The sequence below is a fragment of the Sceloporus occidentalis genome, unplaced genomic scaffold (genome assembly GCF_023333645.1).
Source record: "Sceloporus occidentalis isolate IW3139 unplaced genomic scaffold, rSceOcc1.0.p SCAF_196, whole genome shotgun sequence".
Classification (NCBI taxonomy): Eukaryota; Metazoa; Chordata; class Lepidosauria; order Squamata; family Phrynosomatidae; genus Sceloporus; species Sceloporus occidentalis.
Genome location: NW_028317176.1, coordinates 1 through 20,413, shown reverse-complemented (window position 1 = coordinate 20,413; position 20,413 = coordinate 1). Strand labels below are relative to the sequence as shown.

The following is a 20,413-nucleotide window of genomic DNA, read 5'->3' as shown; positions in this document are numbered from 1 at the left end:
AACGTTCCTACAGGGAGAACCCCTTTAATACAACCCGGGTAACGCTAACGTATTATGTATTATATGAAAATCTGTGACACAAACATATTGTTTCTCCGTTCTTTTACCATATAGAGTCTGATGTAAAAAGAATAAATACTCTGCTCCGTACAGCGTCTGCTATATTACAGAAATAAGCAGCCGGAGCGTAAATAACCGGCATCTGGAGCAGAGATTGAAATCATTTCTCTGAATGCGCAGAATATTTTGGGGAAAGTATATGTTCCAATACTGGGTGTAATGAGGCCGGGTACAAGTTAAAAAGCTGACAGAAAATGGAACGTATAAAATGTACAATAAAAAAAATATAACAAGTTACCGACTGCCATGAAATCGGCCCTGAGCCCCCTGAACAGTACGGAGTGTCAGCTCTTCATCCTCAGCGAATGACAGAATGACTGTCCATTCAACAAAACCACCTGTGCTAAAGTAATCATTACATTTGGTTGCTGTGGTCTTCACGGTGAGAACTGAGGAGATAGCCGGCCTTTTGTGAATTTTCGCTCCTTAAATTGGGAACCATTATTGTTCTTTAAGTTAAAATGGAATGTATACGTTTCTAGGCGCGTACGACCCGGTCTGTGTTTCTGTTCATAAATAACATCGGTTACAGTGAGGAGTATCGTAGAAATATTTGACTTTCACCTACGTATATATGTATTTGTAAGCTTATTGAAGCAGGATCCTTGTCGCTTTTTGTTATGAGTCTAAATTATATATATAATGTGTGTAATATAAGCATTATTAAATAATCCACTTTCCATTAATTTTTTGGGTCGCAGATGAAGTTATATACCAAACAAGGCTCTCTGAGGTATCAGACAGACTGCGCTCCTAACAATGCTTTCTCCATCACAGTAGCCTTAGCTGTGCAGTATATGCCACTATTTACTATTTACGCCCCTCTTAGTTTTTTGTCTGCAAATTCTCTACCGTGTTGTTCTAACCCCTGTTTTAACCCTGTATCAGAACATGTACTGGTCAGTTTTAAACTGTGTTTTTCACTTGCTTGGTCAGAAATGCTTTTGACTTGATAAAGGGAGGGCTCCCGAAAGCTCGTCTATTATTTTAAATACTGTTAGTCCAATAAAAAAGGTATTACAAGATTCTGCAACATTCTGTTTTTTTGCATTCTTATACACTGGACTAATACGGCTACCCCAAACTACAGTCCATCACAGTAAATATAGGTTTGGGATTCTATGTTACTGACCATGGTGCTGAATATAGAGACCAGAGACCACAATTTTGCTAATCATAACAAATCATAACAAATCGTAACATAGTGAATCATCAGGCAGTGTGCGCACCATGGGGTCCTGAGACATTATCTCTGACGGAATTCCTTTTGTACACCTGGAACATTGGACAAGTACTTTAAATGCCCCAGTTTGGGTCCAGAAGTGTGTCCCATATTCAGAAACATATAGATTTCTTCTTATCCAGCCTTGTAAAAACATCAGTGTATTTTTTAAATCATTTTACTTAATATTTCTGTTTTATTGTAAAACAATAAATAAAATGAAGTAGAACTTGTTCAGCCACTCATAATATTCAAATTATTGTATACATGCAGTCTCCTCATCTGTATTTTCTCAATTACTTGAAATGTCTAATGTCCCTAATGTGTATATGGTGTCTCTACCTTTTTAAGGATGGCAACATTGTTAAAATATACAGAAAACTAGTTAAAAATACCTATTGACCCACTAATATAGCTGTTTGAATCCATACAAACAGCGTGAGACACATTGCATTGCAGCATGAGCCTTACCAACTGTCACGGAATTCTGGCACATGCCTGACTTTCAACTGATGCTGAGGCAGTGCAGCCACTTTTTTCAATACGTCCCCGTGTTAAAGAAGTGACTCTTCACAGCGGAAGATTTTCTCACTTTTTTGGTTGTTGGTGGTGTGGCTACATCATCCAACACAAAATGGAAAGAAGCAAGAAGGATACGTCGTTGGAGAAGACCCTGGAAGAAGCGGCCATCTTTGGAGAGACTTCAGCAGGTCAAATGAAGACAGCAGAGAATAAGAAGAGAAAGAAGACCCAACCAACAACAGGTGGAGAGACGAGGAACGACGCTAAAAAGCGAAGAAAGGGAGATTTGGAGGATCTCATTGGAAAGAAAACGAGGACGTCTTTTCCACTGGAGAGGTTTTCCTTCCATCGCGTGCTTGGAGAGGGCTCCTACGGGAAGGTATGTAAAGATTACTCACTTCTTAAGCTGGTGAGCAGGACTCTCTTTACCTAATGTATCGGTTTGTCTGTCTATTCTAGTTTCTCCGTTCCCCCTGAATATACGTATTGTAAGAAGCAGGGCCCTCTTTACCTAATGTATCGGTTTGTTGGTCTATTCTAGTTTCTCCGTTCCCCCTGAATATACGTATTGTAAGAAGCAGGGCCCTCTTTACCTAATGTATCGGTTTGTTGGTCTATTTTAGTTACTTCATTCCCCCTGAATGTATGTAAGAAGTTCTGCGTGGATTGCTGGCGATATATAAATAAAGGATAATAATAAAATGAAATATCTTTATTTGCTTTATCCGCATGATGTCTGTCCTGCTGCTGTTAATGTCAGGGTGATGAGGCTCACACTGTCTACTTACACTGTGAAGGTGTTTGAAGTCAGGGAATTACAGACATCGTCCCCCGAGGATGATTGGGGTCTTTATTAGTTCCATTTTATGTATGAAATACATTGAGATTCGTTAAACGTATTACGTTATTTACTGTTGATTGTTGTCCAACTGACACTACTGAGTCTGCTCCGTGTCCTCATGACCTTCTGCTGATGAACGTTCATCTCTACTTATATTGTATACAGAGTCCGTGTAATAAGAGACTGCGGTGATTGCACCAATATTCACACTTCATCCCGCCGTCGTTTTTAGACAGAGCCCCGTATTTTGCTTTTAATTTCCATATTAGAAGAAAGCTCCCCGTTCTTCCTGACTGCGATACTTACTGCCCGCTTTCCTCCTTCATATGATTTTTACATTTCTTCGCTACAAATGGAATTGGGACGAACGATTATTTCCATCCATTTAGCTAAATGTGAAAAGTATTTATCATGTGATGTGATGGCTTCACCTGGTGTTACTTCCAACAGTAATAACATGAAATGAAGATTCTTTTACACTTCTGCGTGTTTTTGTTTTTAATGCTAATATGAGATTTACTTCAGTATGTTTATATTGTTTGTATTTATTTTAATGTTGGTATTTGCACTGTTTTACCATTTTTTTGTATTTGCACCATCTAGTCCATTTTTGTTCCTGCTTTAAAGACTGGATCCTTAATCAGGATTTTTTTAAGATTTAGGATATCTTTGTGTTCGTCCCGTGCATGTTTAAATTGCCGCACTATTTTAGTCTCTGCCATGTCTTCTGGAAGGCTGTTCCCCTTATCTATTTGCTCTTTCAATATGGAACAATCTCAGCTTCTAAACCATTTAAAAGGGTAGCAGGTATTCCGTCAGCTGTGATATCTGGTATTGTGTCCTTTCATGTATAGTATAGATATTTACTGTAAATATATATATATAATGCCACTCTGGCGTTTATTCAATAGGTTGAGGTTCGATGAAGCAATAAGTCACTGATGTCATTATGCCATGAAGGGCCAGCCCTGACCAGTTAACTCTTACAAGACGGTCGCGTTGGTCCAGCATAATGCGATGTGTATCAGACTCCGGCTCACGCGATGCCGTAGAGCGGAAGGAATCTGCACATAATGTGAAAAAAATTTGTGGGATTTTGAGGTTTTTATTGAATAAAATTCATCCCATCAGTGAAAAAAAAGCAGAATGTTTCTATAAGACCCATTGTACAGCGCTGCGGAATAGGATGGCGATATATAAAGCGTTAAATACTAATAATAAGACTAAGTCTCATTTACTTGATGCCTTGCTTTGGCGATCACCATCTCATAGCTGACGGCACATACTCTGTCAGAGTCGCTGATACCCCCTCGGTCTGTTACAAATGCCCCTGGAAGGGTTTTCTGTAAAAGGATTTGAATTTGTTGATTACAGTATAATAAGCAGTCAAAGGGGTTTATTAACTAAAGCGAGAGTTTGCAGGATATTTGCCGTTTTAACTCCTTGACTTCACCATATGAAGGTCCAACCCAGGTGACCTTCTGCTCTCCATTTTTTAACCCCTTCCCTACCAAGATTTTTAGTATCTAAAGACTGTATTGTTTTTGCCATTTTTTACCGTATTTTGGTTTAATTAAGATGACTCTATTCTGTGTTTGATTTACCCGGACCGAAAAGCTTAAACGAGGCAGGTTTCTTCACCCGCTGAATTATGCATTATACAGGGCCAGCTCAGCCCTTCTACTTGCCAGTGTTGACCCTACATAATGAATATTGTCTCCCGACAACTCTCATCTTAATGATTAAACCCCAAAGATTCTCTGTATCGCAGATACCCGAACAACCCCCAGATCTTTATGTGTGAGGAAAAATTTGTATAAAATGACAATTACATCGCTTCTGTTTTATGTCCTTAAACTGCACAACTTAATATCCATTTCCTTTTTGTTCTAACTATATTTTTTACTACTTCAATTCCATTTCCCAGCCTTTTCATTGTTACAATTGTTTCCACTTCATGATAATGAATTCTATCCCTAGACAAAAGTAAGCAGAATGTCCAGCTTTTGCTAAACTGCAACCCCTATCATTCTCAGCAAAGCCAAAATCCATACACAAAACAAAGAGGGTTATGACTTCACAGCCGTAGATGTAACTTTTTATTTTTTTTACAAGGAATTGCAACAATAACACAAATAAAATCATTTGAAATGTTTTATGACTATTGACGTGTAAAATAATGTTCTATAGACCAGTGATATAGATCCTAGAGGTATAAATAACATAGATTTTGCTCTTCAGGGACATCGCTGGATCATTGTCTTAGGGCTCACATCTTATGGTGTTTGAACTCTGCCCTGGGTTGGGGTGTTGGGGTCAGATTGGGCATGTAGGAGGTACAATGGGGCAGAGAGAATGGGGCACAGAGTTTGGATATGTCTACATCTTCTACTATTTCTACAATCACACCTGAGGCCTGACGTTTGTTCAGTAGGTTTCTTTGGTCTTACCCATGATTGATTTGTGACGTGCAGGTAGCTATCTCTTCCTTGTCTCTTCCAGGTCTGGTTGGCTTCAGACCTGAGGAACAACAAAAAATTGGCCATCAAGGTCATCAAGAAGAGAGCCATGTTGGGATCCCTGAGAGAGAGCGTTTTTGTGGAACGGAGGGTCCTTGAAATCGCAAGTGGAAGTTCCTTCTTGACCCAGGCATACGGCACCTTCCAATCCAAGGTATGGGAATCACGTCAATGGACCTTTATGTTACTAGAACATTCAGATACTGGCCCATAATTTACTAAAATGCTTTATCACTCGGTTTTAAAATGATTTTATACACCCCTTGCCAGGCAATCGCTAGAGTTTGCCTAACGTGGGGTAGGTTAACTAAATAAAGATGTGTAGTGTATCCAGGATGAGAGCTGAACGTTAATTGGTTTTTAATTAATGATAATTAACTTCAACAGGACCACCTCTTCTTTGTGATGGAATACGTGAACGGAGGGGACCTATTTTCCTACCTGGAACAGAACGGGAAGCTGGATCTCCGCACTCTAACGTAAGGCTTGTTGGGGGTTTTGTAGGGAAAACAGTTTTTCTGCGAATGAAGAGAATGAGAGAATGGAATATTTCAGAATGTGTCAGCGGCAGGGTTAACATGTAAAGGAAATAAATGGAAATTAGAGGGGTTAACCTAGACAGCATTATCCTGCTAGGAATGGATTCATGTTTAAGGCATTCTATTTGATAAATGTTCTGATCTTTGCAGATTCTTTGCTGCGGAGATAGTATGCGGACTGCAATATCTGCACTCGAGAGGAGTTATTCATCGGTGAACAATAGCATTAACACATTATAGTTTAAACTCTCTGTTCTTTCCCCATCACCATTAATATTTTATTATTATATATATCTGTTTATATTGATTCTCTTTACAGAGACCTGAAACCCGAAAACATCCTGCTGGACAGCACAGGACACCTGAAGATCGCCGATTTTGGCCTGGCGTTGGAGGGCATTTTCGGCGAAACAAAAGCCAGAGGATATGCTGGAACATTAGGCTACGTCGCACCGGAGGTAATTAGTACTAAACAGGACCAGCATGTATAACTATTATCAAAACGTCATTAATACTGAAGCGTTCATCACTATCAAGCTTTTTAAGTGAATGGCTAATGAAACTTTTGCTTTTTGTTTTCCCGCAGATGCTGAAAGGAAAAAGATACGACGCTGCGGTGGACTGGTGGTCGCTTGGAGTGATCTTATATCAGATGGCCACAGACGAAGAACCCTTTTATTGTGGCCACAGCAGTGACATGGTGGTCAGATCAACACTTCAGGACACACCGTCCTATCCCGAGTACCTGAGCGCTGACACCAGACACCTGCTAGAAAAGGTAGGTATAATCAGGCGCCATGGAATAATGTTATGTGATAATAAGGCGTTATATGTAACAGTTTTATGCAGTCTTTTATTTGGCCAACAGCAAGAGACGGAGAGTTACATACTTTGTTACACAGTTACATAGTTACATCCTTCAACTGAAGATATTGTTGTCTCTCGGGGTAACACCGCTGTATCCATATCATCTATTAATAGTTTATGGAGCTCTGCAGAGTTCTATAAAGTTAGTGTAGAACTGCTAAGAATTCTCAACAAATAATAGGTGTAAGAAGCCCAAACAAACTTGTATGAATCAAGGCAAAGGCAGGTTTATTATAGACGCTCCTTGTTTCTCTTTACAGCTCCTCTGCAAGAAACCGTCCAGGCGGTTGGGGGCAACTGGCCACATCCGAGAAGATCCCTTTTTCCAGTCCATTGACTGGGAGAAGCTGGAGGCCGGGACATTAGAGCCACCCGTCTCACCAATCACAGTAAGTACGTCGACAGAAATGTATGCTAGCATACAATGAGTTAGCTTTATACCCAAATAAACAGATTGTAAAGAGGGGAATGCAGTAGGACCTGCGGGTTATGAATGGTGATATCTGTTGCGTAGATAAACAAGTTGGAAAAACAAGTAATGAGAAGGCTCTGTAGGTTGAGAAATGTGTTTATTCGTTTTCTCTCTGCCTGCATTTGTAATTACATTGTAAAAGTGATTGTAATGTCCTTTACAGTCAGGAGAGGGCTGGCAGAGGGCTAATTACATCTTTATCTTGTCTGCTTTGACCTCAATGTTATGTGTCTCTTTTTGTGTACTTTTCTTGCCTGTCCACAACCAGGTAGAGCGCAAAAGGGGATATATTTTTAACCCCTTAAGGACAATGGGCAGTCCCTAAACCCATTGAAAACAATGCATTTTGAGCCCGTACATGTACAGGCTTTGCCATTAAGGGGTTAAACTTTTCTTTTAACCTTTGTTGTGTGTGTTGGACGCTAGACGGCACTACATACTGAGCACATCTATGCCAACCTATGCAGCCCACATTGTGCCGTTTTAAAATGATGGATTGAAATAATTACAATATATTTGGCTTTATGTTTTTGTTGTGGATTTTACTAAAGTGAGTTTTTCATGTTTTCTGCATAGCCATCGCTGGACGGCTTTCTTCCCGTAATACACGGAAAAGCCATCTCATCGACTGAAGCCAAGAAGACACCTTTCAGCATAGAGGAACAAACGCTGTTTAATGGCTTTTCCTTTACTAGCCCGGCGTGGGACATCTGATCACACCAGTCTGCTCTTCAAAGATGTAGCCCAGTATACACTCCAAGTGTACCTTCAACCAGAGCAATAACAACAGCTCTAGAAACGTCGATCAACACCGACACTGTCCACCTCTCCAAATATTCAGCTGCCATCAACATCATCAAGAAATGCCGTTCTGTTCAGGATGCTGAACGGAGCAACAACCTCGGCTCTGTCCAGCTCTCCCTCCAGAGCACCACCATCTGCTCTCCCCATCACTATAGGAAGAAAACTGCTCTCTCCTGCTCTACAACTTCATGGAGATCAACTCACACTCTCTTCACCTCTCTAACAGGAGTCACCGTCTCTCTCCATCAATAAAATCCTCCCTAATAATACTTCATGGATCATCGCCGGGACTTTGTGATCATCGCTGGATAGGCACTTAAACAGGTTTATTTTCTTTACAGATGGTATCCTTTTGGTGCCAAAGTCCCCTCGTCATCATGCATGAGATGATGAAAGAGGAGAGAACTGGTAAGTCTCCCTGGGGAATAGGAGGTCCTGAGGACCCCTATTTTGGATTTACAGAATGACTTCTATTTTGTTTTTAATGTAGCGGATGGAGGTGGGAGGAAATCGCAAGGCATCTTGCAACACTCTGAGTTAGATTTGTGAGTAGAAACATAATTTAAAGTTTCAGGCAACTAGGAAATGAGTGAATTTGTGAGTTGCCTGTTTTTTAAAATGTTTTCACTCACACACGCTCACACCTCCTGCATGCAAATTGTTTTTTGTTTTTTTTTCCGAGTGCTAATATGAGGTGGTTTTAATGAATTTTTGTCATTTTTCCCAACTCGCAAGCGCTCGTTTATAGTGAATAGGCCTGTTTAAGAACATGTCGGCGAGGGACACTCCATAGAACCTGGGAGTGATGGAGTTTTCCCACAGGGCAGGAAATAAAGAATGGAGAAGAATGGAGGGATCTCCGAGGGATTACGTTTTTTCCCAGGTATGTATAGCAATAATTGGGATTTAGTCAAACTATATGGCTGCAGCCCTCACTATAGCCAAGTACTCTAGTATGGAGAGTCTTAACCTAGCTGTATTGCTTACCATGTGAACATTTTTCTCTATTGATATAAGAAATGCATGTTCAACCACAGAGGTGATGGGAACATGTGATCCCAATACCTGCGCATGCATAAACAGAAAGGTAGGGATTAGTGAAGAAAAACATTTGCTTCACTAATTCCTTAAACAAACATTGTGGGCATGACTGCCCCTTTAATACCCCTGTGTCTCTCCTGTAATTTATACCCCTCTTTGTATACCATTACTAAGTACCTCTGTGGGGGACGGAGTACTTTGGCATAGTGACGGGCTAAAATATATATGGATGTAGTGTGACTAAATCCAGGGTGTTTTAGGGCACTGATGAGATTAGCAGTATGTATTAAGTGTATATATATGCTCATACCTGTGTGTTTTATAAAAGGCAATTTAGTAATGTTATACTAGTTATGTTAGATCTTCCATATGTTTTATATAAGTGCCATATAGCTTTAAATATAAAAAATATATTTATATACTATTTATACATTTATACATAAAAAATATACATGTTTTGTACATAAATCTTTTGCACTTTGTCTTAGATTAATGTGTTTCTTTGTTAAAATGTGACCTCTAGACTACTTGATTATATAGAAGTATCAAATAGTGTTAAATATAACAATATATTCATAGAATATTTATATTTTATTTATAAAAGAAATTAAATACAAAAAAATACAAAAATACAAAAAAACTTAGTTTATATATATATATATATAATGTGTGTGGATACGTGATCCCTGTAAAATGTATCGATATAATAAGTAGATAAACTGTAGCTTACTTGCTTATAGATAATATAAATGACATATAGTAGTAAATATCATTATAAATAAGTTTATATATCAGTACATAGATAGTAATTTTATTGCATGCGTAGAATAAAAATGGCCATTTATTGTGACGGAATCCTCAATTTTTTTATCATAGATAAGTATTTTTAGATCTGCAGTTAGTCTAATATGAATGTAGGATAGATACAGTTCAGCCATTTTTAACCTGACGTGTAAATGTCACATGGTGCTGGCCGTCATATGTAAAGTGCTGCCCAGTAGGGTATAGCATCTGTGTGGTCTTCCACAAATGATATCAATTACTGCAGAGCCGTCACTGAATCCCACAGATGGTACATTTTACTTGTTGCTCAGCATCGCGTAACATTTATGTGTCCAGTTAAAAATTGCCCCATGGTAAGCAATAACACTAGGTTAGGACCCGCCAAATTGAGGTACTTTGGCGTAGTGGCGGGCTAAGCAATACATGGCCATACAGTGTGACTAAGCCATCAATATGCTTGTAATTCAAAATAGAGAAACCAATGGCTTCTTTACCCAGAGCCGCATATAGAAACGGTTGCCCAGATTTTAATACAGACCCGCAGTATGTATGTTCAATACATGAAGAAAAGAGAAGGTATGACTTGTCATCAAGCTCTTCATTTGGAAGAAGAATAGTTCTGACACGAGGCCAGGGGGACCACCTGGCTTTACCTGCACCCCGGGCCAGAAGGTACCACCCCGTCCTCTGGAGAAGATATTGTTTCATTTTCTCTCAAAAGTTAAAAAAAATCTATTTTGAACATCTCTGGTTTCAAATTTTATGGTGTTTTATGGAATGTGTTTTTTTTACATTTAATGGACTGAATTCTGTGATCCAACAGAAAACAATCCAGTAGCCGTGTTTCTGTGTAAATCATATGTGACATCAGGATGTTGATTGTCTTGGCATTTATATATTAATCGATGTACACAGTCTATAGAATACACCATGTGGGAGCACCCCACTCTCTTCAGGAAAACTGTAAGAACGGCAGAGCAATCACAGGAATCCTAGACGAGGGAGCAGACGCAATGAGGGTCCACCGCCCAGCAGGTGTGGGTTCCATCTCTGATACATGTCATTGGCGACGTCTTCCATTAAATGCGTTTCATGATTGTACTGTACTGTAAAAGTGAGTCGGTTCTTTAAATACGGAATATATTTTATTTTAATATATATACTGACCATTGCGCTTATGAGTTTTGGCCATTGCTGATCAGTGGACTAGAAATGGGCATCTGTGCGATAAAACCTTAGCCATCTCATCAGTGTTCCAATCAACTGCAATTGGTGGCTACTGACTGAGACGGTTGGGGGTTCAAGTAATGATCTCTCTTCTGCATCACGCCGTGTTCTTTGATGCACAGGGACACTCGGCGAACTTGTGGCTGTATCTCTTGTCTCCATTCACTAAAAGATGAAATGATCAGTATGTTAAGCAATATTTCGACTGACCAGACTCAACTGCAGTTAGGGGTATCCCCCGGAGGCAGAGGACACATGGGGCTATGTTTGAGTTTGGGAGGTGGGGCACTGGTGGATTCCTGGGGAGACGTATTACTTGCCTTCCCAGTCCATTCATGTCTAAGTAACCCTGTGCTTATTGGGGGCACAGGGCGAACGAGATGGCCCGTCCGGTCTGATTTTATAATCCTTGATACCTAACATACTTCACCTAACATATTATCCTTCATGTGCAACATGCTTCATCTAACATACTATCCTTCAGAACCAACAGACTTCAGTAGAGTCTTCATCTTCCTATCCTTCTGTAAAACACATCGGAATAGATACAACACCTGTTAATCTCCGCAGCACAATATATTCCGAAAATAGTAAATATAGAATCTTCCGTACCCTACGTCATTCCGATCGTGCTAATAGCGACAATGCGTTTAACACGTCACAGTTCATGTGTCCATGATCAGAGCTAGAATTACTGCTACCCAGGGTAAATGGCAAAGTGGCAAGTTTTCATGGGGTTAAATAATGTTAGGACATACAAATTAATAGGAGTAACATTCTTAATGCTATAGTTGCTTATATAGAAGATAAAACAGTCTCTTTAATATAGGAGATGTATGTTTTGATCCTGCACTTTTTCTAGATCTCGTCCTCAACACTATTCCTTCCATTTGGTCCATCATACACCGGGGGCTCCCACCTAGTTTTCCGTATGGGAGAAGAAACCTAGTTCAGCTACTTAAGGGTTCACGAAAGAGAAAAAAGAGAAAAAAGAGAAAAAAGAGAAAAATGGGAAAAAAGAGAAAAAAGAGAAAAAAGAGAAAAAAGAGAAAAAAGAGAAAAAAGAGAAAAAAGAGAAAAAAGAGAAAAAAAGAGAAACCCTGGTATTAATGTCGCGAGAAATGCCGCTTTTTCAAGGTTATGGGGAGCCTTTAAAAATTTTAGAAATGCCGCTGACTTTAGGTGATGGTGAGCATTTCAATATTTGTTTGTTGTTGTTAACTGTCATATTAAAAACTTCTATGGGTAATTTATTAAGTAACATGATTACTTTGCAATATCATGATGATTATGTCAGCTATTCTTGTAAAGTATTTGCTCAGCTGCACACAGTCAAGTCAATCGGCAGTTAATATATGCGTGGAATCGACCAATCACAGTCGAGTGGGCGGGGTTATCCGGCTAACGCAATAACAAAGGCACGAACGAAAAGCTATGCATGGAATCAACCAAGCACAGTCGAGTGGGCGGGGTTATCCGGCTAACTCAATAACAAAGGCACGAACGAAAAGCTAAGTGCTGATACAGCTGCTGAAAACCTATTTTGACACAAAAACTGGAAATTGGTGAGAAATAGGTGAAGCCCAAATGCCACAAGTATCCCCCTGGAACATTGTTATATGTTGGTGCATTCCAAATAATCACCAGCAAATAATGGGGAGTGCAAAATGCAGAGGCTTACCACTTGGTCGTATTTATTTGCTAGAGCATTTTTATATGGGGGAAAAAAAAAACATTTCGTATATTTATAAATATTTATTGGGGGTCTGTGTGACGTTTTTTAACCCATTCAGGAGCAAGAGATTTTCATACTCCAATGATGACAGTTGCTAAAGCATGATTTCACTTTTATACCTTTGATATAAGAATGACACTTCATGAGTCCAGAGGTGATTTGTCTATCAAGGGGCATTTGTGATCTAAAAGATCAGACAAATGTACTTAAATATTTGATACCCCCAAAACCTTAATCTAGTACAAATGTCCTGCTGGAGCAAACAAAATATCTGTATCATGATAGTTATTTCAGTCCGTTAGATGGAGCTTTCCTCTTGCTAGCAGTTCATCTGGTAAATCGCTACAGAATATCTGCATTCAGCTGTATCTTCAGCTGACCAGAAAATGAATTCATTAGAGCCTCTATGTTAGTTGTAGGCAGGAATCTAAAACAGAGTGCCTCTAGTGGCAACGACTTCTTTATTGTTAATGCCATCGTGTGAATGAAGGCATTTTGAACCTGACGTGTAAAGGTCACATGGTGCTGGCCGTCGTATGTAAAGTGCTGCCCAGTAGGGTATAGCATCTGTGTGGTCTTCCACAAATGATATCAATTACTGCAGAGCCGTCACTGAATCCCACAGATGGTACATTTTACTTGTTGCTCAGCATCGCGTAACATTTATGTGTCCAGTTAAAAATTGCAGGCGCAATGAGGGTCCACCGCCCAGCAGGTGCGGGTTCGCATCTCTGATACATATCATCAGCGTCGTCGTCCATTAAATGCGTTTCATGATGGTACTGTACTGTAAAAGTGAGTCAGTTCTTTGAATACGGAATATATTTTATTTTAATATATATATGTATGTATATATATATATATATATATATATACTGACCATTGCTCTTATGAGTTTTGGCCATTGCTGATCAGTGGACTAGAAATGGGCATCTGTGCGATAAAACCTTAGCCATCTCATCAGTGTTCCAATCAACTGCAATTGGTGGCTACTGACTGAGACGGTTGGGGGTTCAAGTAATGATCTCTCTTCTGCATCACGCCGTGTTCTTTGATGCACAGGGACACTCGGCGAACTTGTGGCTGTATCTCTTGTCTCCATTCACTAAAAGATGAAATGATCAGTATGTTAAGCAATATTTCGACTGACCAGACTCAACTGCAGTTAGGGGTATCCCCCGGAGGCAGAGGACACATGGGGCTATGTTTGAGTTTGGGAGGGGGGGCACTGGTGGATTCCTGGGGAGACTTATTACTTGCCTTCCCAGTCCATTCATGTCTAAGTAACCCTGTGCTTATTGGGGGCACAGGGCGAACGAGATGGCCCGTCCGGTCTGATTTTATAATCCTTGATACCTAACATACTTCACCTAACATATTATCCTTCATGTGCAACATGCTTCATCTAACATACTATCCTTCAGAACCAACAGACTTCAGTAGAGTCTTCATCTTCCTATCCTTCTGTAAAACACATCGGAATAGATACAACACCTGTTAATCTCCGCAGCACAATATATTCCGAAAATAGTAAATATAGAATCTTCCGTACCCTACGTCATTCCGATCGTGCTAATAGCGACAATGCGTTTAACCCGTCACAGTTCATGTGTCCATGATCAGAGCTAGAATTACTGCTACCCAGGGTAAATGGCAAAGTGGCAAGTTTTCATGGGGTTAAATAATGTTAGGACATACAAATTAATAGGAGTAACATTCTTAATGCTATAGTTGCTTATATAGAAGATAAAACAGTCTCTTTAATATAGGCGATGTACGTTTTGATCCTGCACTTTTTCTAGATCTCGTCCTCAACACTATTCCTTCCATTTGGTCCATCGTACACCGGGGGCTCCCACCTAGTTTTCCGTATGGGAGAAGAAACCTAGTTCAGCTACTTAAGGGTTCACGAAAGAGAAAAAAGAGAAAAAAGGGAAAAAAGGGAAAAAAGAGAAAAAAGAGAAAAAAGGGAAAAAAGAGAAAAAAGAGAAAAAAGAGAAAAAAGAGAAAAAAGAGAAAAAAGAGAAAAAAGAGAAAAAAGAGAAAAAAGAGAGAAAAAGAGAAAAAAGAGAAAAAAGAGAAAAAAGAGAAAAAAGAGAAAACAAGAAACCCTGGTATTAATGTCGCGAGAAATGCCGCTTTTTCAAGGTTATGGTGAGCCTTTAAAAATTTTAGAAATGCCGCTGACTTTAGGTGATGGTGAGCATTTCAATATTTGTTTGTTGCTGTTAACTGTCATATTAAAAACTTCTATGGGTAATTTATTAAGTAACATGATTACTTTGCATTATCATGATGATTATGTCAGCTATTCTTGTAAAGTATTTGCTCAGCTGCACACAGTCAAGTCAAACGGCAGTTAATATATGCGTGGAATCGACCAATCACAGTCGAGTGGGCGGGGTTATCCGGCTAACGCAATAACAAAGGCACGAACGAAAAGCTAAGTGCTGATACAGCTGCTGAAAACCTATTTTGACACAAAAACTGGAAATTGGAGAGAAATAGGTGAAGCCCAAATGCCACAAGTATCCCCCTGGAACATTGTTATATGTTGGTGCATTCCAAATAATCACCAGCAAATAATGGGGAGTGCAAAATGCAGAGGCTTACCACTTGGTCGTATTTATTTGCTAGAGCATTTTTATATGGGGGGAAAAAAAAACATTTCATATATTTATAAATATTTATTGGAGGTCTGTGTGACGTTTTTTAACCCATTCAGGAGCAAGAGATTTTCATACTCCAATGATGACAGTTGCTAAAGCATGATTTCACTTTTATACCTTTGATATAAGAATGACACTTCATGAGTCCAGAGGTGATTTGTCTATCAAGGGGCATTTGTGATCTAAAAGATCAGACAAATGCACTTAAATATTTGATACCCCCAAAACCTTAATCTAGTACAAATGTCCTGCTGGAGCAAATAAAATTTCTGTATAATGATAGTTATTTCAGTCCGTTAGATGGAGCTTTCCTCTTGCTAGCAGTTCATCTGGTAAGTCGCTACAGAATATCTGCATTCAGCTGTATCTTCAGCTGACCAGAAAATGAATTCATTAGAGCCTCTATGTTAGTTGTAGGCAGGAATCTAAAACAGAGTGCCTCTAGTGGCAACGACTTCTTTATTGTTAATGCCATCGTGTGAATGAAGGCATTTTGAACCTGACGTGTAAAGGTCACATGGTGCTGGCCGTCGTATGTAAAGTGCTGCCCAGTAGGGTATAGCATCTGTGTGGTCTTCCACAAATGATATCAATTACTGCAGAGCCGTCACTGAATCCCACAGATGGTACATTTTACTTGTTGCTCAGCATCGCGTAACATTTATGTGTCCAGTTAAAAATTGCAGGCGCAATGAGGGTCCACCGCCCAGCAGGTGCGGGTTCGCATCTCTGATACATATCATCAGCGTCGTCGTCCATTAAATGCGTTTCATGATGGTACTGTACTGTAAAAGTGAGTCAGTTCTTTGAATACGGAATATATTTTATTTTAATATATATATGTATGTATATATATATATATATATATATACTGACCATTGCTCTTATGAGTTTTTGGCCATTGCTGATCAGTGGACTAGAAATGGGCATCTGTGCGATAAAACCTTAGCCATCTCATCAGTGTTCCAATCAACTGCAATTGGTGGCTACTGACTGAGACGGTTGGGGGTTCAAGTAATGATCTCTCTTCTGCATCACGCCGTGTTCTTTGATGCACAGGGACACTCGGTGAACTTGTGGCGGTATCTCTTGTCTCCATTCACTAAAAGATGAAATGATCAGTATGTTAAGCAATATTTTCGACTGACCAGACTCAACTGCAGTTAGGGGGTATCCCCCGGAGGCAGAGGACACATGGGGCTATGTTTGAGTTTGGGAGGGGGGCACTGGTGGGATTCCTGGGGAGGACTTATTACTTGCCTTCCCAGTCCATTCATGTCTAAGTAACCCTGTGCTTATTGGGGGCACAGGGCGAACGAGATGGCCCGTCCGGTCTGATTTTATAATCCTTGATACCTAACATACTTCACCTAACATATTATCCTTCATGTGCAACATGCTTCATCTAACATACTATCCTTCAGAACCAACAGACTTCAGTAGAGTCTTCATCTTCCTATCCTTCTGTAAAACACATCGGAATAGATACAACACCTGTTAATCTCCGCAGCACAATATATTCCGAAAATAGTAAATATAGAATCTTCCGTACCCTACGTCATTCCGATCGTGCTAATAGCGACAATGCGTTTAACCCGTCACAGTTCATGTGTCCATGATCAGAGCTAGAATTACTGCTACCCAGGGTAAATGGCAAAGTGGCAAGTTTTCATGGGGTTAAATAATGTTAGGACATACAAATTAATAGGAGTAACATTCTTAATGCTATAGTTGCTTATATAGAAGATAAAACAGTCTCTTTAATATAGGCGATGTACGTTTTGATCCTGCACTTTTTCTAGATCTCGTCCTCAACACTATTCCTTCCATTTGGTCCATCATACACCGGGGGCTCCCACCTAGTTTTCCGTATGGGAGAAGAAACCTAGTTCAGCTACTTAAGGGTTCACGAAAGAGAAAAAAGAGAAAAAAGAGAAAAAAGAGAAAAATGGGAAAAAAGAGAAAAAAGAGAAAAAAGAGAAAAAAGAGAAAAAAAGAGAAAAAAGAGAAAAAAGAGAAAAAAAGAGAAAAAAAGAGAAAAAAGAGAAAAAAGAGAAAAAAGAGAAAAAAGAGAAAAAAGAGAAAAAAGAGAAAAAAGAGAAAAAAGAGAAAACAAGAAACCCTGGTATTAATGTCGCGAGAAATGCTGCTTTTTCAAGGTTATGGTGAGCCTTTAAGAATTTTAGAAATGCCGCTGACTTTAGGTGATGGTGAGCATTTCAATATTTGTTTGTTGCTGTTAACTGTCATATTAAAAACTTCTATGGGTAATTTATTAAGTAACATGATTACTTTGCATTATCATGATGATTATGTCAGCTATTCTTGTAAAGTATTTGCTCAGCTGCACACAGTCAAGTCAAACGGCAGTTAATATATGCGTGGAATCGACCAATCACAGTCGAGTGGGCGGGGTTATTCCGGCTAACGCAATAACAAAGGCACGAACGAAAAGCTATGCATGGAATCAACCAAGCACAGTCGAGTGGGCGGGGTTATCCGGCTAACGCAATAACAAAGGCACGAACGAAAAGCTAAGTGCTGATACAGCTGCTGAAAACCTATTTTGACACAAAAAAATGGAAATTGGAGAGAAATAGGTGAAGCCCAAATGCCACAAGTATCCCCCTGGAACATTGTTATATGTTGGTGCATTCCAAATAATCACCAGCAAATAATGGGGAGTGCAAAATGCAGAGGCTTACCACTTGGTCGTATTTATTTGCTAGAGCATTTTTATATGGGGGGAAAAAAAAAACATTTCATATATTTATAAATATTTATTGGGGGTCTGTGTGACGTTTTTTAACCCATTCAGGAGCAAGAGATTTTCATACTCCAATGATGACAGTTGCTAAAGCATGATTTCACTTTTATACCTTTGATATAAGAATGACACTTCATGAGTCCAGAGGTGATTTGTCTATCAAGGGGCATTTGTGATCTAAAAGATCAGACAAATGCACTTAAATATTTGATACCCCCAAAAACCTTAATCTAGTACAAATGTCCTGCTGGAGCAAATAAAAATTTCTGTATAATGATAGTTATTTCAGTCCGTTAGATGGAGCTTTCCTCTTGCTAGCAGTTCATCTGGTAAGTCGCTACAGAATATCTGCATTCAGCTGTATCTTCAGCTGACCAGAAAATGAATTCATTAGAGCCTCTATGTTAGTTGTAGGCAGGAATCTAAAACAGAGTGCCTCTAGTGGCAACAACTTCTTTTATTGTTAATGCCATCGTGTGAATGAAGGCATTTTGAACCTGACGTGTAAAGGTCACATGGTAGCTGGCCGTCGTATGTAAAGTGCTGCCCAGTAGGGTATAGCATCTGTGTGGTCTTCCACAAATGATATCAATTACTGCAGAGCCGTCACTGAATCCCACAGATGGTACATTTTACTTGTTGCTCAGCATCGCGTAACATTTATGTGTCCAGATAAAAATTGCAGGCGCAATGAGGGTCCACCGCCCAGCAGGTGCGGGTTCGCATCTCTGATACATATCATCAGCGTCGTCGTCCATTAAATGCGTTTCATGATGGTACTGTACTGAAAAAGTGAGTCAGTTCTTTGAATACGGAATATATTTTATTTTAATATATATATGTATATATATATATATATATATATATATATATATATATATACTGACCATTGCTCTTATGAGTTTTGGCCATTGCTGATCAGTGGACTAGAAATGGGCATCTGTGCGATAAAACCTTAGCCATCTCATCAGTGTTCCAATCAACTGCAATTGGTGGCTACTGACTGAGACGGTTGGGGGTTCAAGTAATGATCTCTCTTCTGCATCACGCCGTGTTCTTTGATGCACAGGGACACTCGGTGAACTTGTGGCGGTATCTCTTGTCTCCATTCACTAAAAGATGAAATGATCAGTATGTTAAGCAATATTTCGACTGACCAGACTCAACTGCAGTTAGGGGTATCCCCCCGGAGGCAGAGGACACATGGGGCTATGTTTGAGTTTGGGAGGGGGGGGCACTGGTGGATTCCTGGGGAGACTTATTACTTGCCTTCCCAGTCCATTCATGTCTAAGTAACCCTGTGCTTATTGGGGGCACAGGGCGAACGAGATGGCCCGTCCGGTCTGATTTTATAATCCTTGATACCTAACATACTTCACCTAACATATTATCCTTCATGTGCAACATGCTTCATCTAACATACTATCCTTCAGAACCAACAGACTTCAGTAGAGTCTTCATCTTCCTATCCTTCTGTAAAACACATCGGAATAGATACAACACCTGTTAATCTCCGCAGCACAATATATTCCGAAAATAGTAAATATAGAATCTTCCGTACCCTACGTCATTCCGATCGTGCTAATAGCGACAATGCGTTTAACCCGTCACAGTTCATGTGTCCATTTGATCAGAGCTAGAATTACTGCTACCCAGGGTAAATGGCAAAGTGGCCAAGTTTTCATGGGGTTAAATAATGTTAGGACATACAAATTAATAGGAGTAACATTCTTAATGCTATAGTTGCTTATATAGAAGATAAAACAGTCTCTTTAATATAGGCGATGTACGTTTTGATCCTGCACTTTTTCTAGATCTCGTCCTCAACACTATTCCTTCCATTTGGTCCATCATACAGCGGGGGCTCCCACCTAGTTTTCCGTATGGGAGAAGAAACCTAGTTCAGCTACTTAAGGGTTCACGAAAGAGAAAAAAGAGAAAAAAGAGAAAAAAGAGAAAAATGAGAAAAAAGAGAAAAAAGAGAAAAAAGAGAAAAAAGAGAAAAAAGAGAAAAAAAGAGAAAAAAGAGAAAAAAGAGAAAAAAGAGAAAAAAGAGAAAACAAGAAACCCTGGTATTAATGTCGCGAGAAATGCCGCTTTTTCAAGGTTATGGTGAGCCTTTAAAAATTTTAGAAATGCCGCTGACTTTAGGTGATGGTGAGCATTTCAATATTTGTTTGTTGCTGTTAACTGTCATATTAAAAACTTCTATGGGTAATTTATTAAGTAACATGATTACTTTGCATTATCATGATGATTATGTCAGCTATTCTTGTAAAGTATTT

At 39.4% G+C, this 20,413-nt stretch overlaps 1 protein-coding gene across 1 annotated transcript; it reads left to right on the top strand.

Annotated features, from left to right (window-relative positions):
• Positions 1 to 1,976: 1,976 nt before the first annotated feature.
• Positions 1,977 to 7,019, top strand: LOC149278253 (protein kinase C delta type-like; the record flags this gene model as incomplete). Its single annotated transcript, XM_089502165.1, has 6 exons — positions 1,977 to 2,243; positions 5,208 to 5,378; positions 5,612 to 5,703; positions 6,083 to 6,221; positions 6,350 to 6,541; positions 6,891 to 7,019. Coding segments are annotated over exons 1-6 (990 nt in total), but the record flags the coding sequence as incomplete, so codon positions are not given.
• Between the last annotated feature and the right edge of the window lie 13,394 nt (positions 7,020 to 20,413).